We start from the raw sequence: 25,043 nt of genomic DNA, 5'->3' as shown, positions 1-25,043 counted from the left end.
ATGGAACAGATTTAATTGGCACAAATACTTTTAAATTAGAGAAATGACTGTAACTAATTTTTCCAAAGATATTCAGAAGTTTGTAAAACATTTTATTAATTGCAAGGGCATGAAACATAAAAGATTGGAAATTTGTTTTGCAAAACTTTTATTGTGCACAGTTTTCTGGTGCAGCTACAGTATTAACAACGGAAAAAATTGACAATTTCTGTTCCGGTTTCCTTTATTTTGCTATGTCACTGTACACTAATCAAATAATAATTAGCCTAGCATACACCCCAGATATAACTAAACATTATACTGAGTTACTGTACTTAGTTTTGCATTAGTAATGTCATCTAGCAGAGACGTTTGGCAGCCGGGGGGGGGGGGGGGGGGGGGGACGACGACGACAAACACACACACACACACACACACACACACAATAGTCAGTGTAATGTTGTTGCTGATCAGTTGTATGGGCTTAGAATGTTGCAGGCCAGTGATATTTGGCATTGATGGACTTTGCACCAAAAATTTAGATTTGTAAATATCTCTATTATTATAGCTTGTATGCTAAATTTGTATGAGCCAAAAAAGACTGAAAAATATATTTTTCTGTAATTGTTACGTACACTTTTTAAACAGGACTAACATTTCTGGAGATATTTGGAAGTTTGTGAAAAATATAATAATTATGAATATCTTTATTATTATTAGTATTATTAAAATGCATAAAATATCAGAAATTATATTTTACATTTTATAATGTACAGTTTTTTTTTATACAGCTAATATATTAATGGAGAAATTTGACATTTCCTGTTTTGGCTCACTTTAATATTGCTACATCACTGTACACTAACCAAATAATATATAGCTTAGATCACTTTATGGATATCCCTGAACTTCAGTACAGAGTTTAAAGAAATTTTGTCGAGCTAGTTTTCTTATGATGTTTAGACAAACGTCTAGACAGAAAGGCAGATAGACAAAAATTGAACTGAACCTATTTTCAGCTTGTACCTAATCTGAGATAGATATGAAGTGTGCGGCCATAATTTGATGTGTACAGACAAAATTATAATTTTGTTTATATAGCTGAATTTGCTGCCAGAGAAGTTGTTCAGTATCGAGCAAATAAATTACTGTAATTAGGATTATTTGATACTTGTAAAATTTGAGTTATAAATAATAATCCCTGACAGAGTAAATAATTTGATGCAGTAAGGATACTGGTAAATATTTATATCATAATTTTGTATTCATTTATTTAATCTGACCCAGGATTGATATTCTAGGTCTGCCAAATGACACAGAATAGTACACAGTAAAAATTTTGATGAAAGATAATTTTTGAAGGAATAAATCAGACTAATCCTTAAAAAAAAAGGTTACAATTGGCCATGTTAAATGCTATGAAGCCCATATAAATAAAATATACACTTATAATTCACACTAAATGCATCTGTAAAAGAAAGACATGCAATGGAAAGCAACTTCAAATCAAATTAAAATCACTTTATTTGCAAATGAGGTGTCTACCTCCGTGGCAAATGGTACACCAAAATACATTATTATCAAGCACTAAATTTTAAATTAACAAGAGAAGAAGACATTTTCCTAGAATATAGTATTATACAATTTACACTAACAATTTTTTCTATGAAACACACAGCTCATCCTTAATAAATTTCTATTGTTTAAAAAATTCTACTTATAATATCTCCTGTACTTACAAACATAGTCAACTCATATACAGTATGTGAAATTACTTCAAATAATACTATACAACTGGTATAAGATTAATATTTACATTGCATTTATTTTATTTTTTTAAATTTTTACCCGTTCTGGAACCTAAGTAGCATAACGATCTGCTGCGTCTTAACCAGAGCCCCTTTTGCCACCACTTTTCAGAGTTCCTGAAGGGCCTTCACAGCTATCGTAGCAGTCCCAGGGCCCTCGAAGTCCCCACTGTACTTCACCCCTACAGGCAGTCCCCTACTTTGGCTGTCCAAAGTCCTTAGACCAGGGGATGGAATTAATTTATTCACACACATTTTTTTTATTTACAATAACCTGCACTGGTCGAATGCCCTCTAACACTTCATTTATTTTTTCTGTTGCTGTTTATTCTCTTCTTGAATATCTGTACAGATTTTGGAAAAGGATCAAACACTACCCCTGGTAGACTGTTCCACTTCTTCACACCCTTCCTAATGAATGAAAATTTACCCCAATCGCTTCTTCTGAAATCCCTTCTAATTTTATACTTGTGGTCAGCCCTCCTGATATAATTATTTTCCAAATGAAACCTGTCGAGGATTTCTCCCCATGCTTCCTCTCCTGTATAGGCTCTATATAATCCTATAAGTCTAGTTTTCTCCCTTTTCTTACTTAAAGTTTCCCCTCCAAGTTTCTCTAACATTTCGGATACACTACTTTATCTCCTGAAATTACCTGTTACAAATCTTGCTGCTTTTCTCTGCACGCCATCTATTTCTTTCATTAGATATTCTAAGCTTTCCTAATCCTGTATGCTAGAATGCTAGCTACAAATTTCTGCATTTTTTCTTGGTAGTTGTACATGTACAAAATAAATTATCCATACAAACTCTACTGTTTTGGTAAAAAGAAGGAGCAGTATTGTGTAAAATATGGGACAAGTAAATAGATCTGCCTATGGTAATTGTAAGAGTACTATGAACAAGGCAACTTGGCTTGTAAAGTGTACATAGATTTATATGTTATCTGTTAGGTCATCAGGCCAGAGGCTGGTTGGATCCTCAAATAGCACACGAAGGGCTAGGTAGCTATAGGAAAACCACAAAAACCAATGGCAGCACCAAAATGAGGCATACTAGGCAAGACGACGAGTGAGGGAGTTCGCCAGTGCTTTTCTCAACCAGGCCAGATCGTGCTATTGTAGCACCCTATGAGCAACACCTTTCACAACCCTCAGATGCACTGGATGTGCTCCGAATGTCATTACTCAGCCCAACCCATACCCCAGCAACTTCCATATTGTCACAGCCATGGATGAGACTGGTACTTCAGTGGAAGCTACACTTTGCTCTGGCCTGTGCCAAGAAATGGATGCAAAAGTACTGTATCCATCAAGAACTGGCTTCAGGCAGAAGATTTACATGTATCTTTCAGTTTGCATCTAATTATTTCATGTTGCTGCCATGCAAACATTTGATCAGCCTTCATATCTGTTTTAAAATAAGGGGATATTAATATTTTACACTTCTCTACCAGCTAGGGGAATACATTGTTTATCAAGTAACCACAGTCTTATGCTTCAGTTAGAATTGTGTTGAAGTTTACTCATTAAGAAGCATGTGTATTGCAGCTTTCTTTACAACAGTGTTTCTTGCAAGGTTTGAAAACTTCATAAAATATTTTGTAAAAAATTGTTTTTATCATTATTATTTTTATATTTATAGCATAGATCATTATCTCATTTACAGTTAATTTTTTATTTGCTCAAGGCTGTAGAGATGCCTGATCCTCAGATTTTAAAAAGCTTCTTTTCTATGAGAAACATTTATCATAAATGGCAATCTATGTATGATACTTCTTAACATCATATAAGCAGTAATAATTAGCTTTTTATGAACTGTATGTATCACATGAATGTACAAAAGTCCAAATAAGTAAAATTTTAAATTGCACAGAACATTTTGAAGTTTTGGTTTCATTAGTTCTTGAATTAAACATTTTGAAGCATGCATTTTATATGAAAAACTCTCATAATTTTCAGTTGGAATATTATACAAGTTGCATTTAAATAGTTTCATAATTAATAATAATAATGTTTGTAATAAGATGCTTAACATTGAGTTATATTAAACAGAAATAGGATTCTTATATAATTGAATTGTAATTTTCTCATTTATTGATCATCTGTTAAGCTTCATATCTATTAACACTAATCTAGCTTTTAAATTTTATATCAAGTAAAGGTATTGTTATATTTAATATAATTACTAATCTTTACAGTCATGATCATAAATTTAATTTTTAATAATTCTGTTTAGTGATGCAAGGAGAATCTTAGTCATTCTTAATTCTGCAATAAGTCAGAATGTCAGTGAAAAAATAATTTCTAACTTGTAGCAGTAACGTCAGAATAAAATGAGATGAATGGGTGATGTTTTACATGTCAACTTGCTAATTTCAGATGCTGTGGAGACACAATTCAATTTTCTGAAATGTGCTTATTGGCTCTTAGAGATACTGTATTTTTATTTCCTAATTGTTACAGAATTATATCATAGCTAGCTCTGACTTAACAGCAGTGAATATTCTTCTACATTTACCTTTCTGAGACTGAGTTTTCACCATGTTATTAGTTTGTCTCTGCTGGAGAATGACTGAAGTGTTCATTCTTTTATCTTTGACATAGAATTTTCTTTGTATCACTTTGTCTGGCATCAAACTATTTACAGTACTTGGGATAACTTGACTCGTTATATAGATGTTAAGTACTGTACATAGTTTCATAAGTCCAGCTCCTTGGCTGAATGGTTAGCATACTGGCCTTTGGTTCAAAGCACCCCAGGTTTGATTCCTGGCCGGGACAAGGATTTTAACTGTATGCAGTTATTTCCTCTGGTTTGGGAACTAGGATTTTGTGATTGACTTAATACACATCTACATACAACACATCACACTACCAACAACCACAGAAATACTTCTCTCCACATTGGGTAGGCACCAGAAAGGGCATCCAGCATGAAAACTGAGCATAATTCACATTCGTGCCAACCTCAGATGATTGGGAAAAGTCTAAGACACAAGTTTTTAAATAATAGTCTTATGTAGAAGAAACAGTATTTCCACTTCTGAAGGTGTACATGGCCCTGAGGTTCACTCAGCCTCTACCAAAAATGAGTACCAGGTTAATTCCTGGGGGCCAAGGTGGATAACCATAGAGCTAATCACTTTACCTCGCCAAGTGCTGATGTTATGGACAGTGGAAGCCTTTATCTTCCACCCCTCCAAAGGCCTTCATGGTTTAAGTTTGTGCACCTTAGTAACTTTGTACTGCTTTAGCCCATGTAACTTCTTAGCCTTTTGTACAGAACCATTAAAAATTCCCCATTTGCTGAGAAAGGCATTGCACTGCGCTGTTTCATCAAGATTTCTTCCGCGAGCTTTATCGAACCCACTTCTTATCATTTGAATATATGAATCGCATTATAACTTTGAACTCCTGGAAATTTATCTTCAAATGATCTGATACTATGTAGGGACATATGAATCATAAATGAACACTTGTTATGGAGTAATGTAGAATAATCATGTCTATTGTTTGTCATTTTGTATTCTTAGCAGACTTAATTCTTGGATTAGATATGTTTTATTACTTTTGCTGTTTAAATGACTCTGACAGAACAGTGTGAGACTCAGGGTCTATGTGGCAGTTCAATAAACCCATCCCACCCGACAGCTAGAGCAGGGGTTTCCAAATTGTAGGGGCTCAAGGGCCATTTTGGAAACCTTAGACATGTTCACAGGCTGCACTTGAATAGGCCAGTTTTCGTAAAATTCTGCAAATAGTACAGAAGCACCATTATGAAATAATATGCATAGTTCAATTGGAATGAGGGTTTTGTAATTTTAATTGCTTAAAACATTATTTTAAAACTAGCAAGATACCCGTGCTTTGCTACGGTATTATACTGAAATTTATAATTGAATGCTTAACGTTTTATATATAATCCGCCGAAATTCGCGATCTGACTCGTTTTCTGAGAGAATCGGCCAAAATTCCCGATCTGACTTGTTTTCTAATAGATTACGGCAAGTTTCCTCCCATTTTTCAATCTTTCTTTTCAGCAACCGATTTCGTACTTCCCGGGCTAGGTCCAGGTATTCCACCCGGTCAGTTAGGTCCCTAAATCTTTGCCATCTTTTCCTATAAGCATTTTTAATATGGATCAAATCCTTCAGGAGATCCAGCGTGGTGTAGTCTTGGGTACCTTGGCGGTAGTGAAGCCGCGGCCGGACTGCATTCTTAGTCATTACCCGTCCAGGACGCGCGGTCCGCACATTTGACGACGGTCCAGAGCAATATTATTATTATTATTATTATTATTATTATTATTATTATTATTATTAGATGTTATGAACCCCACAGCAAGATGCAAGACCGCTACTTGGCGGTAAATTACATCTGCTGCCATTGTCATTGTTGACAATGTGACCAGCACCATTGTCACGCGTAGGCAAGTGTGCGGGATTTCTGGCGATACAAATGACATACTTCTGTGCATTATTGACCTTATTATAGAGGTGAACAATTTGTCGGTCAATCGCATTCCTGTCGTTTATTTCAAATGTGTTTAAATTTTTATTTATATGCCAGGAGAATCTACTGTAATCTAAGAACATTCTCCGAAGGAAAAGATGGCTGTTGAAAACGAACCCAGGAAGGATTAAAATTGATCGGTTTATGATCAGAATAAGTACATCGAAAATCTACAGGCTGTTTCCAGTCATTCGACAGGGTCAGGAATGGAATGAATAAAGCCCCATCTAGTGGCGACAACAGGAACTGTGCCAGCTGCCGAAGCACTCCTCTGGGGCAATGATCGATGAATGACAAATGAAATGAAATATTGGACAGTGTTGCTGGAATGAATGATGACAGGGGAAACCAGAGTATCTGGAGAAAAACCTGTCCCGCCTCTGTTTTGTCCAGCACGAATATCACGTGGAGTGACCGGGATTTGAAACACGGAACCGAGTTGTGAGAGGCCGGCGTGCTGCCGCCTGAGCAACGGAGGCTCCTTATAAGTACATTATGGACAGTAAAATCAATTGGTCTCACCTCCTTTTACACCCCACTACTGTTAAGTTTATTTACCCTCCCAAAAAAAAAAAAATTATAAGGAGTGTTTCTTTATGTTTAAAGGAGATTCCAAACACCAATGTTCACGTCTATTACCTTCATTTTTGAGATATAAGTATCCCCATAAAAATAATATTCTTTTTTCACTTCCTTTCACAGTCCCGCCCCCCCCCCCCCAAGTGAATTTTCCAGCAAAAAATACTTGTTTCTTTAATAGTAAAGGATCTTCTAAATACGAATTATCACGACTCTAACTTCTTCAGTTTTTGATTTTTGTGTCCTCATGAAAGGAATTCAACTGCTTTTCACTCCCGCCCCCCAATATGGTTTCCCCCCCCCCCAAAACACATTTTTCTTTGTTTTTAAAGGAGATCCAGATACCAATTTTCATGTCTGTAACAACTTTAGTTTTTATTAGATGTATGTATTCTCATACAATTAAGTCAATATATTTTCAATTGTTCCCCCCCCCCCAATCGCTTCCTCGGATTTTCCGAGAACACGTGTTTCTTTACTTTTAAAGCAGATTCCAAATATCAAATTTCACATCTGTAACATCTTCATTTTTGAGATATAAGTAGCCTAATTAAAAGAAATCAACACCATTTTCAGTCAATTTTACCCCCCCCTTCCACCGAAGTGGTATTTCCGAAAACAAAAAATACACGTTTCTTTATTTTTAATAGAGATTAAAATTATTTTTTTTCAGTTCTGTAACATGTTAAGTTTTTTGAGATATACTGTAGAAATTCTCATTTTAAAATTTCACCCCTTTTTATTTCCCCTTAAGTGGAGTTTCCAAAAACAAATCACCTATGTTTCTTAACATTTACAGGAAATTCAGAATACCCACTTTTTTACGTCTGTAACATTTTACGTTTCTCAGATATTCTGTAGATATTGTCTTTCGAAAAATTCACCCCAATTTGTCACTCCTGTTTAACCGCTATTAATTGGGTTTTCCAAAAACAAAATATACAAATTTTCAGTTCTGTAAAATCTTCAGTTTCTGAGATATATGTATCCTCATTAAAGACATTCAACCCATTATTCACCCTTTTACACCCCTCCTATTGGGATTTACAGAAAACAAAAAAATACGTGTTCCTTTATTTTTAATGGAGTTTCTAAATACCAGTTTTTACATCTGTAAACTTTTAAAGTTTTAAGATGTAGACACACTCATTTTAAAAAATCACCCCACTTTTCACCCCCATTATTTGGATTTTCCCAAAACAAAAAAATACTTTATTTTTAAAGTAGATCCCAAATACCAATTTTCAGGTCTGTAATATCTTCAGGTTCTGAAATATAAGTAGCCTCATTAAAGGCATTCAACCCCTTTTTCACCCTTTTCCACCCTTCCTATTGGGATTTTCCAAAAACAAAAAAATACGTGTTTCTTTTTTTAAGGAGATTCTAAATAACAATATTTACATCTATAAACCTCAAAAGTTTTGAGATATAGATACACTCATTTTAAAAATTCAGCTCCCTTTTCACCCTCCATTAATTGGATTTTCCAAAAAAACAAAAAAATTATGTGTTTCTTTATTTTTAAAGGAGATTACAAACACCAATTTTCAGGTATGTAATATCTTCAGGTTCTGAAATATAAGTAGCTTCATTAAAGGCATTCAACCCCCTTTTCACCCTTTTCCACTCTTCCTATTGGGATTTTCCGAAAACAACAAAAAAAATACGGTCTTAATTTTAAAAGGAGATTCTAAATACCAATTTATACATCTATAAACTTTCAAAGTTTTGAGATATAGATACACTAATTTTAAAAATTCACCACCTTTTCGCCCTCCCCCCTGTTAATTGGATTTTCAAAAAACAAAAAAGACGTGTTTTTTTATTTTTAAAGGAGATCCGAAACACCAGTTTTCAGGTCTGTAGTATCTTCAGGTTCTGAAATATAAGTAGCTTCATTAAAGGCATTCAACCCCTTTTTCACCCTTTTCCACCCTTCCTATTGGGATTTTCCGAAAACAAAAAAAATACGTTCTTTATTTTTAAAGGAGATTTTAAATACCAATTTTTACATCTATAAACTTTCAAAGTTTTGAGATATAGATACACTAATTTTAAAAATTCACCCCCTTTTCACCCCCTCATTAATTGGATTTTCCTAAAACAAAAGAATACGTGTTTATTTTTAAAGGAGATCCCAAACACCTATTTTCAGGTCTGTAATATCTTTAGTTTCTGAGATAGAAGTATCCTCATTAAAGGCATTCAACCCATTTTTCACCCCTTTTCACCCCTCCTATTGGGATTTTCCGAAAACAGAGAAATACGTGTTTCTTTATTTTTAATGAAGATTCTAAATGCCAATTTTTACATCTGTAAACTTTAAAATTTTTGAGATATAGATGCACTCATTTTAAAAATTCACCCCCCCTTTCACCCTCCCATTAATTGGATTTTCCAGAAACAAAAAAATACGTGTTTCTTTATTTTTAAAAGAGATCAAAAGTACCAATTTTCAGGTCTGTAATATCATCAGTTTCTGAGATATAAGTACTGGTATCCCGATTAAAGGCAATCAACCCCTTTTTCACCCTTTTTCACCCCTCCTGTTGGGATTTTCTGAAAACAAAAAAAATACGTGTTTCCTTATTTTTAAAGAAGATTCTAAATACCAATTTTTACATCTGTAAACTTTTAAAGTTTTGAGATATAGATACACTCATTTTAAAATTTCACCCCCCTTAATGGTTATGAATTTCATGTTTTTGGTCCGTATTGAACTGAGAATAATATATAAGTAATAATAATAACAACATAAACGTTTCCACCTTTTCAATACTAAAATATATTCACAAAATTATAAATTACACGGTACTAGTTTCGACCCATCTAGGGGTCATCATCAGCCATCGGCCAACACATGCAAGATTATAACCATAATTTCACCAATATTGAACAAGACATGGACATCCTCGTATTAGCAAACAAGGGCCCTTTACTCAACATAATGGAAAATTACTACATACACCTAGACCAATACTTTAATGCCAGTCACAATCTCAATGAAATCTCAGAGAAACCCAACATACTCTTCGATCTATTTATCACTTTCCTCAGAAACAATAATGCAGCCAACCTAAACTCAATCCTAAATTTAATCAAAGGTACTTTTCCAAGACAATTACACTTTCTCCTGCACCCTTCAGCCCCACCTTAAGCCCTCTTCCTAAGCCATATATAATTTTATATATGTCATTTCAATACAAGAACTTACTGATTTCCATGATTATAATTTTTACAACACCCCATTTAGACTTTATTCTTTGTTAAAAACCTCTTAGTATGTATATTCCTTGTATTATTAATTATTACCATAATAACATCTCATTTCACTTGTTATTCTTTAAAATAACATTTTCTTAGGATTTCGCCAAAAGTAATCTTTGCTCCAATACGGCTGATGATGACCCCTAGATGGGTCGAAACTAGTACCGTGTAATTTATAATTTTGTGAATATATTTTAGTATTGAAAAGGTGGAAACGTTTACGTTGTTATTATTATTACTTATATATTCACCCCCCTTTTCACCCCGTTAGTGACGGAATATCCAAAAATCCTCTCTTAGCGAGCACCTACATCTTAATATGAATATATCCCCAAAATTTCATTTCTTTATGTCCAGTAGTTTTGGCTCGGCGATGATGAATCAGTCAGTCAGTCAGTCAGTCAGTCAGTCAGTCAGTCAGTCAGTCAGTCAGTCAGTCAGTTAGGACAAGTTATTTTATATATATAGATAAGTATCCTCATATAAAATAATTAAACTATTTTTCTCTTCTTTTCACCACCCGTTAAGTGCCTTCTCCAAAAACAAAAAGGTACATGTTCCTGTATTTTTAAAGGACTTTCCAAACACCAAGTTTCTTGTCTCTAACATATTAAGTTTATGACATATAATGTAGATATACCAATACTCATTTAAAAAATTCTCCTGCTTTTCCAATTCTATTCAGCCCCTTAACTGGATTTTCTGAAACAAAAAAAATATGTGTTTTATTATTTTTAAAGGAGATTCCAAATACCAGTTTTCATGTCTGTACGTCTGTAAAACCTTCAATGTTTGAGATAAATGTATACTCTTAAGAATAATTCAAAATCTTCTTCTTGACTTCTTTCCACCCCTCTCCTGCCTTAAGTGAATACCTGCCGGCAAAAACGTTGTAACCCTTACTTTTCTAGAATGCTTGGTTTCCATGCATAAATGATGTATGTGGTCAGAGTGAGGCACATAGGAATTTATGTAGGCAAATTTGAACGTTAAGCTCCTTTTTCTCTTTTTTTAAATTTCGCCACGGGTCATGCGGGTGTAGAAACGTTGTATCAATATAAAAAATTGCATTTTGAGGGTTACAACGCTTTTGCCAGCAGGTATTCAAGCGGACTTTCCGAAAACAAAAAAAATATGTTTCTTTATTTTGAAAGGAAATTCAAAATACGAACTTTCACGTCTGTAACACTTCAGTTTTTAAGATAAAGTATCCTCATAAACATATTTCAACTCCTTATTTACTTATTTTCAACCCCACACCCTTACATCAATTTTCCAGAAAAAAAAAATGCGTGTTTCTTTAGTTTTAAAGGAGACTTTAAATACCAATTTCCACGTCTCTAACCTTCAGTTTTGAGATATAGGTTTCTCCAAGAAAAGAATTCAATTTTTTTACTTCCATTCACACTCACCACTCAAGTGAATTTTCTAAAAACAAACATACCCGTTTCTTTAAAAGAGCTTCCGAATACCAATTATCATGACTGTAACATCTTCAGATTTTGAGGTATATGTATCCTTGTAAAAGGAATTCGTCTTCGTTTTCATCCCCCCCACCAAGTTGATTCGCCCCCAAATGCGTGTTTCTTTATTTTTAAAGGAGATTCCAAATACCACTTTTCATGTTTGTAACATCTTTAGATTTGTTGGTATATATACTTTATCATACAAATAATTCAACTTTCCATTCTTTCACCCCCCCCCCCCCCCCCGCTCCCATTAAGGTTTTTTTTTTTTTCCGAAAACTAAAGAATACATGTTTCCTTATTTTTAATGGAGATTCCAAATACCAATTTTCATGTCTGCAACAAGTGAAGTTTTTGAGATATACTGTAGATATGGTAATTTTAAAAATTCACCCCCTTTTCAGTTCCCCTTAAGTGGTTTTTCTGAACAAAAAATATTTATGTTTCTTTACTTTTACAGGAAATTCCAAATACCAGTTTTGTAGTCTGTAATATGTTACATGTCTGAGATAATTTGCAGATATAGTCTTTTTAGAAATTCACCCCGTTTCTTCACTCCTGTTCACCCATTATTCATCAAATTATCCAAAAAAACAAAAATACATGTTTCTTTATTTTCAAAGGAGATTCCAAATACCAATTTTCATGTCTGTAACATCTTCAGTTTTTGAGATATAAGTCTCCTCATAACAGATGTTGAACTCCTTTTCGCCCTTTTTCATCCCCCCCCCCCCCCCCCCAATGGGATTTTCCAAAAACGAAAAAATATGTGTTTCTTTATTTTAAAGGAGATTCCAAATACCAATGTTTACGTCTGTAAATTTTTTTTATGAGATATAGATATCCTCATTTTAAATATTCACCCCCTTATCAACGGAATATCCAAAAGTCCTCCCTGAGCACCTACACCCTAATATAAATGTATTCCCAAAATTTCATTTCTTTATGTCCAGTAGTTTTGGCTCGGCGATGATGAATCAGTCAGTCAGTCAAGACATGTTCTTTTTTATATATATATAGAGAGAGAGAGAGAGAGAGAGATGAAACTGATAAAAGGAACACATAACAGGAAAGACACAATGACAGGTCAGTGTAGTAAGAGGGGAGAAATAGCAATAAAACACAAAAGAACAAGGACAATCTCCACATCTTCATATAGATTAGCTCTCTCCTCGTCAATCCCAGTTCATCCACATGTTTCTTGTCAGCCTCCAACAAGCTCATTTCTGCTTCCCACCTTCATCAGAAGGGTGGGTATCAGCACTCATTCAGGGACCATCTTGATAGTCTCGATTTGGGAAGTGTAGTATAAGAAGAAAGCCAGATAAACGCAGGAAAAAGGAGGTTGCCCATGTGTGAAGATGTAGAGACTGCCCTTGTCCTTTTGTGTTTTCTTTCTATTTCTTCCTCTTGCCACACTGACCTGTCACTTTGTTTTTCTTATTAGGTGTTCCTTTTATAATTTCTCTTTTTCTGCATATATGACTTGATTTGCACTTGTTTTGTCCTCTCCAGAACTCTGCTTTTAGTGTTATTTGTAAAAACACATTTTGAATGTCTGTTTGACATTGTTGAAGGGCTCTCATTCTATGACATTAAAAATGTGGCATCATCTCTGATTAGATCATATTCTTTCATTTCAGATATTACAGTATTTTGGTACAGACTGTTTTATTTTCTGCATTTGATTTTGAACCATAAATATATGCTTAAATTTTATTTATAGTGGACATAATAATGCTGTACAGTTGTCTTCCTTGTAACTTTCTGTCTCAAAAACAAATATAGCTTATTAGTGTAGTGTTAAATATGACAAATGAGCTAGCCCTAGTTTGTATCTTTTCAGATATTTGTTCGTGCTCAGTTTGATTATGATCCTTTGGAGGATGATTTAATTCCATGTGCACAGGCTGGGATTGCATTCAAAACAGGAGATATTCTTCAGGTATGTTTTCTGTGTTGTGAAGTATAATCTATATAATTGTTCATTAGTTGTCTATCTTGTAAAAATATATTGTAATTGTTCTTCTTGTATAAGTTGCAATATTAAATGAGAAACATTTATAACCATAAAATTAACCCCAAGGGAAATCATAGGAATGGGAAGATTAGCTTTCAAAGTTTAAATAGAATTAAGTTGGTGAAGCTCATTTTTACCAGTCACCAGTTCATTATGGACTTAGAGGCACTGACGGTAATTTACTGATGAATTTATTCTTTCATATATGCCAGATTCCACTCCTTTTGTTTTCCTCACCTAGCATTGCTTATGTAAAAATTAAATAATTGAAAAGGAGGTTCAACCTATTCAATACTTAAAAGAAAGAAATGTAGTAATTACATTCTTATTTAAATGGAACCGGTTTCGACCTTAGTCCAGGTCATCATCAGCCGTAAAAACATGTACAATGTTTATGAATATGGGAGGTCAGTTTCACACTCTGATAGGCACAAAGACACGACACCACATTCTGTCATGCACAAAGTCACAACACTATCAACTAATATACGAAGATCAAAAAGCTGGCGGCTTTCTACTACAAATCTATTCGTCTGCGACTTCAAGTTATTTTTGATCTTCGTATATTAGTTGATAGTGTTGTGACTTTGTGCATGACAGAATGTGGTGTCGTGTCTTTGTGCCTATCAGAGTGTGAAACTGACCTCCAATATTCATAAACATTGTACATGTTTTTACGGCTGATGATGACCTGGACTAAGGTCGAAACCGGTTCCATTAAAATAAGAATGTAATTACTACATTTCTTTCTTTTAAGTATTGAATAGGTTGAACCTCCTTTTCAATTATTTAATTTTTACATCAATAATTTCAATACGGAACAATGAAATTTTTATCTTTAAATAGCATTGCTTAGTCAGCTCATCTTACAGTATTTGATTTTCAAGGCTATGTCCTCTTCATGACCTTCTAAATATATTCGAACCTCACAACTTATTATTTAGAGGTTTGTGCCTCCTTAAATTGTACATACAATATTATGTAAGACCTCTGTATTTACTGCTGTGGTTATTATTTTTTTTTTACCATCATAAACTTCCACAGTTGACACATGAATATTTGTGTAAATGAATGTAGGCCTATTTTTTTCCTGTTAAGAGTTCAGTTTTTCAAAATAATTTACAGTACTTTGAGAATAAGTGAAGAGAACAGTAGCAAGCAGAATATACACTGACTGACAGAGCAAATGCAACACCAAGAAGGAGTGGTCAGAACTTTATGCCAATTGCAGGGTAGACTGACGTCACTGAGGTATGCTCATGATGTGAAATGCGCTGCTGTGCTGCGCACGTAGCGAACGATAAATGGGACACGGCGTTGGCGAATGGCCCACTTCGTACCGTGATTTCTCAGCCGACAGTCATTGTAGAACGTGTTGTCATGTGCCACAGGACACGTGTATAGCTAAGAATGCCAGGCCGCCATCAACGGAGGCATTTCCAGCAGACAGACGACTTTACGAGGGGTATGGTGATCGGGCTGAGAAGGGCAGGTTGGTCGCTTCATCAAATCGCAGCCGATACCCATAGGGATGTGTCCACGGTGCAGTGCCTGTGGCGAAGATGGTTGGCGCAGGGACATGTGGCACGTGCGAGGGGTCCAGGCGCAGCCCGGGTGATGTCAGCACGCGAGGATCGGCGCATCCGCCGCCAAGCGGTGGCAGCCCCGCACGCCACGTCAAACGTCAGCCGCCATTCTTCAGCATGTGCAAGACACCCTGGCTGTTCCAATATCGACCAGAACAATTTCCCGTCGATTGGTTGAAGGAGGCCTGCACTCCCGGCGACCGCTCAGAAGACTACCATTGACTCCACAGCATAGACGTGCACGCCTGGCATGGTGCCGGGCTAGAGCGACTTGGATGAGGGAATGGCGGAACGTCGTGTTCTCCGATGAGTCACGCTTCTGTTCTGTCAGTGATAGTCACCGCAGACGAGTGTGGCGTCGGCGTGGAGAAAGGTCAAATCCGGCAGTAACTGTGGAGCGCCCTACCGCTAGACAACGCGGCATCATGGTTTGGGGCGCTATTGCGTATGATTCCACATCACCTCTAGTGCGTATTCAAGGCACGTTAAATGCCCACCGCTACGTGCAGCATGTGCTGCGGCCGGTGGCATTCCCGTACCTTCAGGGGCTGCCCAATGCTCTGTTTCAGCAAGATAATGCCCGCCCACACACTGCTCGCATCTCCCAACAGGCTCTACGAGGTGTACAGATGCTTCCGTGGCCAGTGTACTCTCCGGATCTCTCACCAATCGAACACGTGTGGGATCTCATTGGACGCCGTTTGCAAACTCTGCCCCAGCCTCATACGGACGACCAACTGTGGCAAATGGTTGACAGAGAATGGAGAACCATCCCTCAGGACACCATCCGCACTCTTATTGACTCTGTACCTCGACGTGTTTCTGCGTGCATCGCCGCTCGCGGTGGTCCTACATCCTACTGAGTCGATGCCGTGCGCATTGTGTTACCTGCATATCGGTTTGAAATAAACATCAATTATTCTTCCGTGCCGACTCTGTTTTTTCCCCAACTTTCATCCCTTTCGAACCACTCCTCCTTGGTGTTGCATTTGCTCTATCAGTCAGTGTATCAATGTTAACACCACTTACAGTAACATCTCAAATATTGTTTCTGTAAAAGTTTACTTGGAGTAAGAAAATTGTGCTTAAAGTTACTTAAAATAATACAGGGTGGTGCACAAATAGCTGACACATTTAATTTTAGTATAACAACTTTATTTTTCACAGAACATTAATGGAATTGTAGACATAGGTAGCTTGGACCATGGAAATACATTTCACTATATCACATGTTCAATGTGGCCTCTACTGCGCAGACAATCTCTTCGAGACGAGTACACATGTTTCTGACAACTTTGCGGCACAGGTCTTCATAATTTTCACTGCAGAGCTGCACAATCCGACCATGCATTCCCATGCGGCTTTGAAGTCCTTGAAGCAAAGAGTTTTTCTTTCAAACAGCCCCATAAAAAGAAATCATAATGTTTTAAATCTGGGCTTAAAGTAGGCCAGAAGAACTCGCCATTATTGTTGTACTGTGGGTAATGATGAGATATTACACGATCACCAAATACTCCTCTCAAAAACATCATTAGCTGTGTGAGATGTTGCACCATCTTTCATAAACCACTGTGTATGAATAGGGAGTTCTGTAGCGAGAAGTTGAGGCATGAATTCATTCTCCAGCATGTCCATGTATCACTGTGCATTAACTGTCTGACTGAAGAAAAATGGTCCAATTAATCCATGGCTTGACAGAGCTACCCACACATTTACCTTTTCCCCATACGTGGTTTCTTCATGAATAATGTCTGGTTTTTCTGTAGCCTAAAACCACACATTTTGGTTATAAACTGCCCCGTTGAGGTGAAAATAGGCTTCATCAGAGAACCAAGTGTTAAACAGTACTTCATCTTTATCTTGAGCCCATAAGGCATACTGCAATCTCTTCTGCCTGTGAAGATCTGTTAACTTCTGTAGAACAGTAATTTTGTACGGGCACAATTGAAGGTTACCGTGTAACATTCTTTGAACTGAAAGGCGCGATATTCCACTTTATCTTGAGCTCCCCATGTCGACTTATGTGGGCTGCGCTGCATGGCGACCCTCAGTGCAGCGATGTTTTCAGGAGACCGAACTGCTGGTGCACGTGGTTGCTTTTCTTCCTTCACACTACCTTGTTTTCAAAGTTTCTGTATAAGCAAAGGATGGCATTCCTTACTGGAGCCCACCTATTCTGAAATACAGCTTGAAATTTCCTTTGTGTCACCATAACACTTTTTGATTTGCAATAAAAGATAACTGTTTCAGCACGCTGTTGAACGGAGAGTCAGCCACGGCAGAAAGCTCAGTGGAATGCAGGCATTCAGGAACAAAGCAGCATTGTCACCTCAACAGTTATTTCCATGAAACAGGGAAGGTGTGCACGAAATTTGAACAACATAGTACATAAGTTGCAAGTTATATTTGATTTTCAAATGTGTCAACTATTTGTGCGCAACCCTGTAAATTAAACACAGAAACGCACTGATACTGTACAAATATTTACAACTCTACCGATCCTTAGCCCACTACAGTTATTCTAACATTGATCTCACAAGAAGCTGTTGATATAAGTTTTCATTCTAGCAATCCTCAAATACTTATTTAGGTTATAAGCCTGGAAAGACTTAGAAGCCCTCATGGAAATTTTACAAAAAGAAAATAAACAGAAACTAACAATACAAAATGAAATAAACATTCAGAGACATAATTGTAGAACCAACAGATCTGTTGAATGTTGTACTGTGGGTAACGATGAGATATTACACGATCACCAAATACTCCTATCAAAAACATCGTTAGCTGTGTGAGATGTGAAACCATCTTGCATAAACCACTGTGTAAGAATAGGGAGTTCTGAAATTATTTAGCTGTACCAGCACGGTATTCCCAACCTGACATTCAGTTACTCAGTGCACCTATTTTCAAGTTCCAATCAATCAATCAATCAATCAATCAATCAATCAATCAATCAATCAATCAATCAATCAATCAATCAATCAATCAATCAATATTGATCTGCATTTAGGGCAGTCGCCCAGGTGGCAGATTCTCTATCTGTTGCTTTCCTAGCCTTTTCCTAAATGATTTCAAAGAAATTGGAAATTTATTGAACGTCTCCCTTGGTAAGTTATTCCAATCCCTAACTCCCCTTCCTATAAGTGAATATTTGCCCCAGTTTGTCCTCTTGAATTCCAACGTTATCTTCATATTGTGATCTTTCCTACTTTTATAAACGCCACTCAAACTTATTCGTCTACTAATGTCATTCCACGCCATCTCTCCGCTGACAGCTCAAAACATACCACTTAGTCGAGCAGCTTTTCTTCTTTCTCTCAATTCTTCCCAACCCAAACATTGCAACATTTTTGTAACGCTACTCTTTTGTCGGAAATCACCCAGAACAAATCGAGCTGCTTTTCTTTGGATTTTTTCCAGTTCTTGAATCAGGTAATCCTGGTGAGGGTCCCATACACTGGAACCATACTCTAGTTGGGGTCTTACCAGAGACTTATATGCCCGCTCCTTTACATCCTTACTACAACCCCTAAACACCCTCATAACCATGTGCAGAGATCTGTACCCTTTATTTACAATCCCATTTATGTGATTACCCCAATGAAGATCTTTCCTTATATTAACACCTAGATACTTACAATGATCCCCAAAAGGAACTTTCACCCCATCAATGCAGTAATTAAAACTCAGAGGACTTTTCCTATTTGTGAAACTCACAACCTGACTTTTAACCCCGTTTATCAACATGCCATTGCCTGCTGTCCATCTCACAACATTTTCGAGGTCACGTTGCAGTTGCTCACAGTCTTGTAACTTATTTATTACTCTATAGAGAATAACATTATCCGCAAAAAGCCTTACCTCCAATTCCACTCCTTTACTCAGATCATTTATATATATAAGAAAACATAAAGGTCCGATAATACTGCCTTGAGGAATTCCCCTCTTAATTATTACAGGGTCAGATAAAGCTTCACCTATTCTAATTTTCTGAGATCTATTTTCTAGAAATATAGCAACCCATTCAGTCACTCTTTTGTCTAGTCCAATTGCACTCATTTTTGCCAGTAGTCTCCCATGATCCACCCTATCAAATGCTTTAGACAGGTCAATCGCGATACAGTCCATTTGACCTCCAGAATCAAAGATATCTGCTATATCTTGATGGAATCCTACAAGTTGAGCTTCAGTGGAATAACCTTTCCTAAAACCGAATTGCCTTCTATCGAACCAGTTATTAATTTCACAAACATGTCTAATATAATCAGAAAGAATGCCTTCCCAAAGCTTACATACAATGCATGTCAAACTTACTGGCCTGTAATTTTCAGCTTTATGTCTATCACCCTTTCCTTTATACACAGGGGCTACTATAGCAACTCTCCATTCATCTGGTATAGCTCCTCCGACCAAACAATAATCAAATAAGTACTTCAGATATGGTACTATATCCCAACCCATTGTCTTTAGTATATCCCCAGAAATCTGATCAATTCCAGCCGCTTTTCTAGTTTTCAACTTTTGTATCTTATTGTAAATGTCATTGTTATCATATGTAAATTTTATTACTTCTTTGGCCTTAGTCTCCTCCTCTATCTCGACCTTATCCTTATAACCAACAATCTTTACATACTGCTGACTGAATACTTCTGCCTTTTGAAGATCCTCACATACACACTCGCCTTGTTCATTAATTATTCCTGGAATGTCCTTCTTGGAACCTGTTTCTGCCTTAAAATGCCTATACATACCCTTCCATTTTTCACTAAAATTTGTATGACTGCCAATTATGCTTGCCATCATGTTATCCTTAGCTGCCTTCTTTGCTAGATTCAATTTTCTAGTAAGTTCCTTCAATTTCTCCTTACTTCCACAGCCATTTCTAACTCTATTTCTTTCCAGTCTGCACCTCCTTCTTAGTCTCTTTATTTCTCTATTATAATAAGGCGGATCTTTACTATTCCTTACCACTCTTAAAGGTACAAACCTGTTTTCGCATTCCTCAACAATTTCTTTAAACCCATCCCAGAGTCTGTTTACATTTTTATTTACCGTTTTCCACCGATCATAGTTACTTTTTAGAAACTGCCTCATGCCTGCTTTATCAGCCATATGGTACCACCTAATAGTCCTACTTTTAAGACCTTCCTTTCTATCACATTTATTTTTGACTACCACAAAAACAGCTTCATGATCACTAATACCATCTATTACTTCAGTTTCCCTATAGAGCTCATCTGGTTTTATCAGCACGACATCCAGGATATTTTTCCCTCTGGTTGGTTCCATCACTTTCTGAATCAGCTGTCCTTCCCATATTAACTTATTTGCCATTTGTTGGTCATGCTTCCTGTCGTTCGCATTTCCTTCCCAATAAACATCTGGCTAATTCAGATCTCCCACTACAATCACATTTCTTTCCATGTCGTTTCCCACATAGCTGACTATCCTATCAAATAATTCCGAATCTGCGTCAGTGCTACCCTTTCCCGATCTGTATACTCCAAATATATCAAGTTGCCTACTATCTTTAGAAATGAGCCTTACACCTAGCATTTCATGTGTCTCATCTTTAACTTTTTCGTAGCTTACAAATTCGTCTTTCACCAGAATGAACACTCCCTTTCCCACCATTCCTATCCTATCTCTACGATACACACTCCAGTGCCGTGAGAAAATTTCTGCATCCATTATATCATTTCTCAGCCATGATTCAACTCCTATTACAATATCTGGTAAATATATATCTATAGAATTACTTAATTCTATTCCTTTCTTTGCAATACTTCTACAGTTCAACACTAACAATTTTATGTCATCCCTACTTGATTTCCAGTTCCCTGTTCCCTTATCACCGCTCCCTAGGCCATCCCGTTTCCCTGAATGTACCTCGCTATTACCCTTCCAAACAAATTTCCTAACTTATATGTAACACTGCGGTTTAAATGAAGGCCATCCGAGCGCAGATCCCTATCTCCTACCCACCCATTAGGATCTAGAAATTTCACTCCCAGTTTCCCACATACCCACTCCATAGTCTCATTTAAATCCCCAATCACCCTCCAGTCAGTATCCCTCCTACACAGTATTCCACTAATAACAATCTCCGCTTTCTTAAACTTCACCCGTGCTGCATTTACCAGATCCCACACATCTCCAACTATGTTGGTATTTATATCAGCTTGCCTTACGTTGTTGGTACCAATGTGAAACACTACCACCTTCCCTTCCCCTCCTCCCTCTTCTACCTTCTTCAACATCTGCCTCAACCTAATTCCTGGATAACATTCTACCCTGGTTCCCTTTCCTCCACACACTTTCCCCATGTGTCTAACGATGGAATCCCCCATAACCAGAGCCTCAACCCTACCCACCTCATTTGATCCCCTCCCCTCCAGGTCAGCCCTATCTTTCCTGATAGCTGCAGAAGCTACTTCCTCCTCCCTTTTCTCCTTCCCATGACCCTGTTCCACCTGTCTTTTCCTATCCTCTACTCTACATTTCCCTTTCCTACCTTTTCCCTTCCTCCTACTTCCTCACATCTCAGCAACGGTTCCCTGTCCCTCATCTTCCCTCTCTTGTTCTACCTGGAGTGACTCGTACCGATTTCGCACAGACACCTGTCCTGAATTCTGATCCTGAATAGAGCCCTTAGCCTGCAATCTCCTTCCCCTTAGAACATTAGACCACCTGTCTTCTACAACTCGCGCCTTTCCTTCCCCTCCCTCTTGTATACCTACTGTAACCTGTACATTGTTTGAGGGAGTCCTATCTTCCTTCCTGTCTTCTGTGAGAATCCTAATTATCTCCCTCAAACTTTCCAACTCCTCCCTCATACCCCTCAATGCCTCGCCACACCCACAGTTCGTACACTTGCGCTCCTTAGCCATTCTTTATGGAAAAATGTGAAATTAAAAATAAAATAACTTATTTGCAAAAAATAAATGAATGGAAGGATATATTGCTGGGATAGTACACAACAATAAGGTAATTAATATGCGACTACACTACAATACTACTTAGTCGTGCTCTATTTTTTATCCTACAACCCCTAACAGGATAAAAACTGCTGTTAATTACTGAATATCGAAAGTAATACACAAGAACTACACAATTCCAAACTGCAATTAAGCCTATTCTAATTACAACAACAATATTTTAGTAAGAGTTTCTACGGATACCTCTACTATACCAGTACTACACAAAATATTTTACAACAATAAAATAAGCACACTAAATTCTAATAGGATATTACTCTTGTATACTTCTGTACAGTACACTACAGTTATTTTTAAACTACTTTCAGACATATCCTAATTACGATACCGATGCCGTATGTCACTACTAAGCACAACAGAAATGAAATGTGCAAGAACTACTGTACTCAAAGATTACGAACGAATGCTTAGACAAATTATTATTAGTATTACGGTCTAATAGATACACATGAAAGATAACACACGAATATAGCAGGCAAGATACGGCACTATCTAAATGTACTGTATCTATACTACAATGTATCTACATTACACTACACTGTTGTTGTTGTTAGTCGTTTAGTCGCTTTCGACTCTCCGTGACCCCATAGACCAAAGTGCGCCATTTCTTCCTGTCGTATACAATTTTCCGAAGTCTTTCTAAATTGAGAGCCGTGGTTTCCTTGATGTCATCAATCCACCTCATCCGTTGTCGCCCTCTTCTCCTGTTACCATCAGTCTTCCCCAGCATTAAGGTCTTTTCCAGTGAATCATGTTTTCTCATGATATGACCGAAGTACTTTAGTTTTTGCCTGAGTATTTGACCTTCCAGTGAACAGCCTGGGTTGATTTCCTGTAATATGGACTTATTAGATCTCTTCGCAGTCCACGGAACTCTAAGGAGTTTTCTCCAACACCATAGTTCAAATGCATCTATTCTTCGGCGCTCAGCCTTTCTTACTGTCCAGGTTTCGCTTCCGTACATTGCTACTGGGAAGACCATAGCCTTCACTATACGAATCTTCGTTCTTAAAGTTACGTCTCTACTCTTGAAAACGTTATCAAGGTTGGCCATTGCCTTCCTCCCAAGGAGCAAGCGTCTCTTAATTTCATGGCTGCAATCGCCATCAGCAGTTATTTTGGAGCCCAAGTAGATGAAACTAGGAACAACCTCCATTGTTAAATGCTTAAGTAACGAAAGGATTGCCGTACACGAAGAAAAACACGAATATAACTGGCAAGATACTATCTAATATATTATACCTTATCTTCACTACAATTCTACTGAAATGTGGTTATGTGATTATTACAGCTGGTGGATTACTATTATTTTCCCTACTCTACGGGACGGAGAATAAAAGTGTCCTTAATTAGGCCTACTGAAAAATACGACATGATATATGATAGTAGGGAGAGGGTGAAACCCGGTGCCAGCACATAGCTTACTGCTGTCGAATAGCACCAAGGGGTCTGCTCAAGGCTTAATGTCTCCATCCGACGAACATTCAGTTCTCTTAGATTTCTTATCTACTGATATTAGTTTTGTCTTGGAAAGGCTAATTTTCATATCGTACTTAGTGCACCTATTTTCAAGTTCAATTTAGGTGATGCAGGAAATATTAGATTATGAAATGAAGTAGATGAATATTGTTACTTGGGTAGCAGAATAACTAACAATGGCAAAAATAATATACATCCTAAATACCTACTTGAAATTATCTAACTGTACCAGCTTTGTATTCCCAACCTGACATTCAGTTACTCAGTGCATCTATTTTCAAGTTCCAAGATATTAGACTGCAGGCTATTAGCACAAACTGTCATTAAGACCAAGCCATTACAGATTACAGAAATTCAATCACAAACAAACAGGCTAGTCATCCAGTCAGCAGTTATAGTACAAATCAGGAGTGGGCGACGCTTCAGAAGGTCATCACTGAGTCAGCTGAGGAAACAATTGGTTTTGTGAGGAAAAGACAAGACTGGTTTGATGAAAATAATGAAGAAATTAAGTGTCTTATCAATCCCAAATGGGAATCCCATCTATCTTATCTTCAAGATCTGACTTCTATTGTAAGAGATCACTTTTCTTGGAACTTAAAGGAAAATGTCACTCAAAAATTAGGGAAATCAAAAATAACTGGTGGCAACAAAAAGCTGAAGAACTGCAAAGACTATCTGATGCCTGTGACCTGCAAAATTTCTATGCTGGCATAAAGGTCCAATTCAATCTTCATCGAGGTTATTGAAGACTGCTGACAACTCCATCATTTTAACTGATAATGGAGAAATTTTAGAGTGTTGGAAGGAACATTTCTCTGTGCTTCTACAGTAAATCATGCCTCCAATGTTGCTGAAGACTTCTTTGTAATGTCCTTCAGCAGCCCCAACAACCATGAATGGCAGTTCCACTCACATACAGAGACTTCACCAAAGCACTCAATTAACTAAAACCAAGAAAGGCTCCTGGACCTGCTAACATTCCTCTGGAACTGATACAAAATGGAGGTATACCCTTGAAAACTAGACATTCACACTCATCCTCTTGATTTGGAAAACTTGAAAAGTACCTGATGACTTGAAGAATGCTACCATCATCGCTATCTTCAACTACCGTGGTATATTGCTTTTGTCAATTGCAGGTAAAATTCTCGCAAGATTTCTATCAAACCAGCTCCAAGTTATCTCAGAGAGGATTTTTCCTGAGTCTCAATGTGGTTTCCGAACCTTCAGAAGCACAACAGATATGATATTCAGTGCTAGACAACTCCAAGAACAATGCAGAGAGCAACAGCAGCCTCTGTATTTAGTTTTCTATGATCTTGGAAAAGCCTTTGATTCAGTACC

At 37.0% G+C, this 25,043-nt stretch overlaps 1 protein-coding gene across 1 annotated transcript in view; it reads left to right on the top strand.

Moving 5' to 3' along the window:
- LOC137497032 (peripheral plasma membrane protein CASK-like) overlaps positions 1-25,043 on the top strand; it is a 439,399-nt gene that overhangs the window by 279,798 nt on the left and 134,558 nt on the right. Inside the window, exon 5 of the mRNA XM_068225518.1 lies at positions 13,460-13,558. Within this exon, the coding sequence (XP_068081619.1) occupies positions 13,460-13,558 (99 nt within the window). The remainder of the gene's footprint in view (positions 1-13,459; positions 13,559-25,043) is intronic.

The sequence above is a fragment of the Anabrus simplex genome, chromosome 1 (genome assembly GCF_040414725.1).
Source record: "Anabrus simplex isolate iqAnaSimp1 chromosome 1, ASM4041472v1, whole genome shotgun sequence".
Lineage (NCBI taxonomy): Eukaryota > Metazoa > Arthropoda > Insecta > Orthoptera > Tettigoniidae > Anabrus > Anabrus simplex.
The sequence above is the reverse complement of the archived record's forward strand: the minus strand, read 5'-3'. Positions and strand labels throughout refer to the sequence as shown.